The sequence below is a fragment of the Rhagoletis pomonella genome, unplaced genomic scaffold (genome assembly GCF_013731165.1).
Source record: "Rhagoletis pomonella isolate Grant_MI unplaced genomic scaffold, Rhpom_1.0 Rhpom_scaffold_01652, whole genome shotgun sequence".
NCBI lineage: Eukaryota > Metazoa > Arthropoda > Insecta > Diptera > Tephritidae > Rhagoletis > Rhagoletis pomonella.
In genome coordinates, this window is record NW_023460206.1 from 31864 (window position 1) to 40808 (window position 8945).

An 8945-nucleotide genomic window follows, 5' to 3' on the forward strand; every position below is an offset into this window, starting at 1 on the left:
AAAGATATTGAGTATGCAGTTTTGCTGCCCATTCAATTTTAGTAAAATAAAGTGCAAGTTTGAAGTACTTAGGGTTTTTCGTTGATTTTTGGCAATTTTTTTGTTGAAGGTGTTGCTCCTATTCTCCATATATACATATATATCAACGGTGGGTAAACGCGGCTCTGAGCCAAATGCGGCTCTTTGCTTAGCAAATTGCGGCTCTTTTTACTTTCTCTTTGCTTAGAACATTTTGGACCTTTTTACTTTTTAAAATACAGGTTTCTTTGCTGGACATTCTTTTCCACTGTGTTGCTTTTTTATTTTATTCTTTTTATATATACGCAAATTGAGATCGGAACATTACCCGCAATTAGAGAATGAAAATTGGCTTTCATTTCATCATTTTCCATGTCTAGAAAAAAATATTGCGCATGATTTAAAAGCAGATTTTGAAAAGGATTTGCCCATTTGAAATTATTTAAATGTACGCTTGCATACTTCATAAACCCTTTTTTATGTAACATAACTGAGAATGAATTTACAATATCCGAAATACTCCTTTTTAAAAACACCGAAGAAGAGTCAGAGTTTTTGGAGTTAAGAGAGTATTAGGCACTGGAAATGCAACATAAAACTTTGCCATTGCTTGAATTCCGGCAACAAGGACCGGATTTAAAATATCCGATGTTGAAAACACCTGCGTGCCATATATTTTCCATTCCATTCCAATGAAATTCGTAAAGTCAAAATAGCGTTCACAATTTGTTGCATTTGCGTACTTGATAATTATTGAAAGTTATAAAAACTATCAGAATTTTGTGTTTGCGTGCGCAAAAAAACTTGCAAATTAGGGGAAATTGAGAGAACAAAATAACATTTCATTTTGGGGGAAGGCTACTAGTTTCTGCTGGAAAAATGTTTGACAACAGCATTTTGCCAACAAGAAAACAGCTGATCAAACAGCTAGTTTGGAATTTGCGCAAAGCCTTAAATTTAATTTGATGGTTTGAAAGTTAAAATAGTAAAATGCGACTAATTAAATTTGTAAGAAGTATGTAATTATTCGTTTAGTCAGTGAACAGGATAAGACTTCGGGATTTGTTTTCTAACGTTCTCATTTTTATACTTTTGAATGTAAAAAAAATTTCCACCAGCTCTTTGTCTAACTTGCAAGTTTCTACAAATTTTCTGATCGCGTACTATTTTACATATTTTTCTCTTGAGAGATGACGTTTCGCCGGAATTTTGCTGTTGGACATTTTTTACTGGAGATTTTAAACGAATGTACCTATTGACTAACTAACATTTAACACGAACGGCTTTAACTGACGTAAAACCAGATATTGAAAATTTAGGGATCTTTTGAATTTGCTTTAATATCTATCTTACGTACGTTAGAATAACAATAAAATTAATGTATTTCATTTCTAATAATAATTTTATTTAAAAATCAAAGTTTTTGTTGTTTTATGTGGTTCTTTGTAGCATTTACAAATTACATGTGGCTCTTTTCTGCCTCGGCCTTGCCCTCCCCTGATATATATACTTGCGCTCCGAGTAAAGCTGAGTCAACTTGGTACTATACCTTAAATAGTCCAGTTTATTTGTAACTTTTCATCGACTGTTTGAAACAAAACTTTCTTTTGGAGGTGAAAAAAAAACTCACCGGAAAATATGTCATCCGCCCATAGTAAAAGCATGGAAACCAAAAATTAAAAGTGAACCGGTTCGGGGAATATGAAACTCATGATAAGGCTCAACGTCTTTTTAGAATATTTTTAAGATCTTACGCGTATTGTCACTTTTGTCCGTTTTTGTAGCTACACCTGAACGAAGTTTTACATGCCTGAAAAGGATTAAAACATTCTTGAGAAATACCTCAAGTCAAGAAAGGCTGAACGGTCTAGCATCTATGAATATTCACAAAGATAAATAAAACAAGTAATTTTTAAGCAAAAAACAAAACCAACTTCAATTCTCATATAAAAATTTAAGATTATCGTTAATTTCTTCATGATGCAATGATTGGATTTAAACCAAATTAGTATGGGACGACCTTAGAGGTAACTCCTTTACTTTAAAATACTAATTATAGAAATCAGTGAACGTGGTCCGAAGTTATGCGGTAACATACATAAACAAAAAATATTCCGACGAATTGATAACCTCCTCCTTTTTGTTAAATTGGTTAAAAATAAATAATAATCAATTTTGCAGTTGACGAAGTTCTAGAAAAATTTTTCATAAAACCAAGCAAAATGTGAAAAATTTCGTTTTATTGATTTATAAGTAAAAAGCAAAATTTAATGTGTTTAAAATTAACAACATTTTTTATAAATAAAGCAAAAAATTTAATGTATTTGAAAACTTCGTGTTTTAACACTTTATTGCGCATACTTTTTTCTCAATAACCCTTTTTCTGAACCTGTTCGAAGTCCGAGAAAATGCGACCCTGCTCGGGTGGTTTTACCATCCTTGGTTTCATCTGAGGCAAGAAACATATATATTTTCGCAGCTAACCTAGCTATAGACATATTGTTTACTTTGTACTAGCAAGAATTCTTTCAATATATCTAAATCAGATATAGTCTTCGGCTTAGTGTTTATTTTTCGAAAACCGACAAACTCTTAACATTTTGGCAACCCTTGCGGGTAATCCACGGCTTTTGGATACTGTGCAGCAAAAGTTATTCCCAGCGTTTGAGCATAAAAAACGAGTTTCGGAATCTGCTCCGCACGCACGTGTGGTGGGACTCTTACAACATAACCTCACTTTTTACATCGTGCTGCAGAAATTCATTTGCAGCAGCGTTCGCAGAAATCATTTTTGTACAACGCACTACGTTGGTGTTAGACATGGATAGGAAGGTTAAGCAGCTGCAGTCAAGCAAGACGGCAATTTTAAATTTCGCAATAAATACCCGCAAAACCGCAAAAGCAAAGCAAACAAAGGGCTTTTTATAAGCGAGAAAGGAGCTTCTGGGGCAATATTTGGCAAAATTCGTGTGTCTTCATGACCAGGTTGTTAGTGAGTGCACTCCTGAAGAAAGGGAGGCAGCTGGCATTGCGACATCTATTGACTTCGAGGCAGTGGAGTGCGTCTATGCCGAGACCATGGGTGAACTACACCATCTATTGGACAGCACGAATTTGCCCACTGATACATCGATGTCGCAGTCCTTCGTACCAACACAGGCGATAGATCAATCACCACCACGCATTCGAATTCCACCATTCGATGGTAACTTCCTATACTGGTTCCCGTTTAAAGATTTGTTCATCTCCATTGTTACATCTAACGCATCCCTAACAAACACACAGCGCTTGCAATACTTAAAGGATAGCCTTACTGGAAAGGCAAAAAATGCGCTTGATAACGTCACCACAACAGATGCTAACTTCCAGGTTGCGTGGGAGCTACTTCAATCCCAGTACGAGAACAAACGGATAATCAGCGCTCATGTAGCAGTGATTAGCAAACTTCCTTGTGCTCCGAAAGAATCTGCCTCTGCTGAGGTCATTACTTGATGGCGTGACGTCGTCTATACGTATGCTGCAGCATTTGGGCCGGCCAATCGAGCATTGGGATGATCGGTTGGTGTTCACTATTACTCACAAGTTGGATGCCACCACTCGCAAAGCATGGAAGCGCTCCCTAAAGTCGAACCGCGATATTCCAACTTTTAGGGAGCTGCAGGAGTTTCTTACCAGTAGAACACAATCCCTGGAAATAGTCCAAAGCTACACCGAGCCGAAGCCCTTCGTAAAGGAGCATACTCCAAAGAAGTTAGGCACCACCTCTGCTGTTTCTGGGAATCATACCACATCTGGGCGCTGTCCCAACTGCTCCGGTAAGCATATTATCATGTTTTGCAAAGCTTTTCGCAATAAATCGCCGCACGAACGGTATGACTACGCACTACAAGCTAAGCTGTGCCTAAACTGTTTGCACATCGGCCACCAGCAATCAGCTTGTTCTTCCGAGCGCCGTTGCAAGACGTGTCAAGCTAAGCACCACAAAATGCTGTACGACTACTTTGCTTTCAATGCGACTAGTACCAGCAAACAGGCTGCATCCTCTCATAACGCAGTCACAACAGGGCAAGGCCCTAATATGCTGCTGCCGATACTGATCGGCACAGCCCTGATTGAGGTTAAGCCAGAGTCCGGACACAAGGTCGTTTTACGAGCTTTACTGGACAGCGGGGCAGAAGCAGCGGTCATCAGCGAATCCGCAGTCAACCTGTTACACTTGGTGAAGTCTAATGTAAAGGTACCTATTAATGGGGCTAACGGTGATAGAGTGGCTACGGCAAAGGGGTTATTAACGTTTAATCTACGTTCATTGAAATCCGACTTCGAGCTTGCATGCATCGCTCTAGTGTTGCCTCGAGTTGGAAACCGCACCCCGACGGTAGCTATTGCACCGAACGATGTTCAACACTTAAGTGAGTTAGACCTTGCTGATCCCACTGGGAATGTACCTCAACTGATTGATGTCATCTTAAATGCTGGCGATTATGCTGCTCTTCTGTTAAGCGGAATACAGCGTAGCAAAACTAGTCATTTGATTGGCCAAAGTACACGGTTGGGTTGGGTGATTTTCGGCAGTTCTGGTAATCAATCTCTCGTGACGACACGGGATGTGATCGACTGCTATCACACTCAACTCGATCTCGACCGAACTATTCGCAGCTTGTGGGAGTTGGAAGAGCTTAATTCAACGCCCGCACTAACGCAAGATGATCGATTCGTCCAGAATTACTTCAACCGCACTACTCGTCGCGCTGCAGACGGTCGTTATATTGTGCGGCTACCAGTCAAACCGGATTCTGATCTAACGCAATTAGCCTCTACGCACCATGATGCGATTGGTCTCCTCGATCATCTTCGTCGACCTTTATCTCGAGATCCGGTCATGCGAGATATGTACGAAGAATTTATCAACGAGTACGCATCATTGTAACATATGGTGAGCATCACTAGAGAAGAATAATGTTCAACGCCCATCTGTTATCTCTCCCACCACGGCGTCTATAAAACATCCAGCAGCACAACGAAATTAAGGGTCGTCTTCAACGCCTCAAGACGATGCAACTGTGGTAAGTCTCTTAATGATTGCTTATACTCTGGTCCTAAGTAACAGAACGACCTGACTGCTGTTGTACTAAATTGGCGTCGATACCGAATTGCGCTCACTGGAGATATCGCCAAGGTGTACCGCCAGATCTTGGTGGACGAGAGAGATACTGATTTGCAGCTATTGTTTGGCGACCTAACTCGCATCGAGAGTCAACACATTTCAGATTAAAAACTGTCACTTATGGTACCAATTGCGCGCCATATCTGGCCATTAAAGTATTGCACACTCTATCTGCTGACGAACGCTGTAACTTTTCTGACGCTGCTCAGATTTTGCTTGATGAGTTCTACATGGATGATGTTCTAACGGAGGCAGACAAAGTCGGGGATGCTTGCAGACGACGTCGAGAATTGAAAGCCCTTCTCCGCGCAGGTGGCTTCGCCCTGCGAAAGTGGAATTCCAACCCAAGCGGTGTGCTGAAAACCATTGATCCTGTTGATCTTGAAACTCAATCTTTACGGCAGTTTCAGCTAGAGGGAGAGTACAACACCTTAGGACTCGTCTGGGCTATCAAAGACAATTCCCTGACCTACGTACTAAAGCTTGATTACACGGTAATCAAATTTACAAAGCTCCAACGGCTGTCTGACGTGGCTAAGCTGTTCGACCCACTTGGGTTCCTGGCGCCTGTAATTATTTGTGGAAAAATATTTATTCAAAAATTGTGGTTAACAGGCCTAGATTGGAATGACAATCTGCCGGAAGACTTGCAGACAAAATGGATATCTTTTCACAACGAGCTTAAGACAGTTCCAGAAGTACGCATATCACGCTGACTTAATACATCCCAGCAAAATGAAACCTATGAGCTTTATACCTTTGCAGATTCATCTACGCACGCATACGCCGCTGTACTGCACTTAAAAGTTGTCGCTCAATCATCCGTCCACATTCACCTATTGATGTCGAAGACACGAGCGGCACCGTTAAAGAAAGTTACAGTACCACGGCTCGAGATATGTGCAGCCTTACTTGCTCCTCGCGTGATGAATAAGGTAAGAGATACGCTTAACCTATCCTCTATATCTACTTATATGTGGTCAGACTCTACGACTACAATATGGTGGATACGATCCGATCCAGGAGCGCTAAAAGAGTTCGCGTCGAATCGTGTTAGCCAGATACAAGAGGCGACTACTGTAAGCGACTGGCGTTATGTTAACACGGCTGACAATCCTGCTGATTGTGCCTCACGAGGACTGACCATGGCGCAGCTTGTAGATCATCACTTATTGTGGCATTGGCCCTCCTGGCTTAGCCAACCAGAAGCCAGTTGGTACAGCCTTTGCTAAAGGCACCAGAAAAGCTCTCCGAATCCAAACCTGTGCAAGCTACAACGGCGCGCATCATTCTGTCTGATTGGTTCATCCTGGAAAACTATCCGACGCTTGAAAGACTTGTAGTAATCACTGCTTGGTGTTTCCGATTCATACGGGTCTCGCGAGGTAAAGCCCATGAGACTGGCATGATGTGTTTGTGGAGCCAGCGCGAGGCTGCCATGCAATTTTGGATCAAGCGCGTACAGCTATCACGTTCAAGAGCGACATCGCAGCTCTCAATGATACTAAAGCAGTCAATAAGAGGGGCAAATTGCTGAAGCTAAATCCCATGTTAGACAAAAATGGGATGTTGTGCGTCGGCGGTCGCTTAAGGAACGCAAATATTCCATTCTCAGAGCGACACCCTGTCATCCTACCAAAGGATAATCATCTCATCATGTTGGCCATTAGACAAGCTCATCAGCGCACCCTTCATGGTTGCACCCAAGCCACACTCCAGTACGTTCGTCAGCGGTTTTGGATTATCGACGGACGGCAAGCTGTTAAGCGAATAACCAGTAACTGTGTAATGTGCTTCCGCTACAAATGTTCGCCTCAGACGCAAATAACGGGCGATCTTCCCCCTGCCCGCTGCAACGCGTCACCGCCGTTCATGCGTCACCGCCGTTCATGCACAGCGGCGTCAAATTTTTTATGATTAAAGATTCAAGATTTTTCCATTGAATTTTCTAGGGGTTTGGAGGACCTATAAAATATAGTTACTATGAAATAATGGTTAAAGAGACAATTGCGTATTATTACTGGGAATCTCCTGAAGATAAGAAAAGTTTTCCGATCGAAAAATATTGATTTTTAAGAGTTTTATACCATTTCTACGAAAAATGGTTTTTTCTCCATATAAAATACATGGAAAACTTTGAGCGCTTTGAGCACCCCCTAAATATTTTTTGATTTCAAAATAAAAAATAGGGGTATATTTCTTTCGATATAGAACAATCCTAGGGGGTGCCGGCATTAAAAATCCGACCTTATTTTTTTACATATATTTTTGGACCACATATCGTCGCCTCAGAAAACGGATGACGAATGTGCAAAATCACGATTTTGGGATTTTGATGCAGATTTACTAAGTTGGACATGCTCTTTCGATTTCTGCAATCCATTTTTTTATATCTCCATTAGTTTTTGAGATATTTCGTGCGCATTTTGTCGTATGTTACATAATATTAATGATTGGGTATGCCTTTTGTTGTATGTGCTGAAAATGCGTCACATACGACAAATTCCCATACAAACGTACCTTTTTTTTAATCATAAAACATTTGTCGTATGTGGCACATACGACAAATTCCCATACAAATGTAATCTTTTTTTAATCATAAAACATTTGTCGTATGTATCGCAAAACTTTGAACCTACGACAATTGGATGGTCCTCTACTATAACGATACAATTAAAATTGAAAACTAAACTAAGTAACTAATTTTAAAATTTTAAATTTTTAAATTTTAGCTTGCACTGAGTCTCCAATGAAATGAAAGAGATAAAAATGTACATAAGACTGAATTTAAGTATTGTTTTTTGTTTTTATATAAAGAAAACGTATGTTCGTAACATATTTACAGCATAAGAGATGTACAGATTTTTTTTATTAAATACATGATTATGTTTTTGTTATGTTTTTTCTAATAAGTAATCATTATTTAATAAATATGTCTTTTTTTTTCATCAAATTATACCATCGTCGTTGAAATAGATACTTTACTATTGTCGTATGTTCTGTGGACAAAACAAAGTGGTGAGTAAACGCTACTTACGACAAATGTATACGGAATGAAAAGTAAATTTTCTCATTAACGTTAAGAGATATTAAATGTAAAAATATGGGAAATCAAAACTAATAACACCAACTACGTCTCCTTCAAAAGTTACAAAAATCTACCGTACAGTTTCGGATTAATTCGACCTTAAACTTCAAAGTCAATTTTCTCAAAACCGTGTTTTGTAACATTCGACATCCGTTTTCTGAGACGACGATATATAGACTGAGATGAAATACCTTAAAAGCCAGTTTCGCGAAAGTATTTTAATTAAAAAATTATTTTTTTTTCTGTCAGGTTCTATATTAAATTCAATTAAAAAAATAAATTTTCATTCAATTGCTTTCATGAAACTGGCTTTTAAGGTATTTCGACAGGTGGTGATTTGATATTTACCACTGCACAACTGCACACTGGTTTCTTCGAATGAAGCTTTAGCGCATAATAATATTGGCAAATCACACCTATTGGGCCAATCGAAACACACGAGAGTTCGATATACTCAATGGTGCAACAGGTCGATTTAGTCTGGCATTTACGGCACCTTTTCTCACTTGTCGATTTTTAGTAACAACTAGACTAATTGTGAAACTAGACTATCCAGAGACCCACTCAAACCAACACACAAAACTTTGTTAAAATCCATCAAGCAATTTAGGATTTCAGTCACAATTAAACCAGCAGAAGAATTATACACACATTCAAAGATAAGTAAAACTC

At 39.4% G+C, this 8945-nt stretch overlaps 1 protein-coding gene across 1 annotated transcript; it reads left to right on the forward strand.

Annotated features, from left to right (window-relative positions):
* Window positions 1-2838: 2838 nt before the first annotated feature.
* LOC118752557 lies at window positions 2839-4948 on the forward strand. Its single transcript, XM_036487461.1, has 3 exons — window positions 2839-2850; window positions 3004-3387; window positions 3482-4948. The coding sequence occupies exons 1-3, from the start codon at window positions 2839-2841 to the stop codon at window positions 4946-4948; spliced, it is 1863 nt and encodes a 620-aa protein (XP_036343354.1).
* The last annotated feature ends 3997 nt before the right edge of the window (window positions 4949-8945 follow it).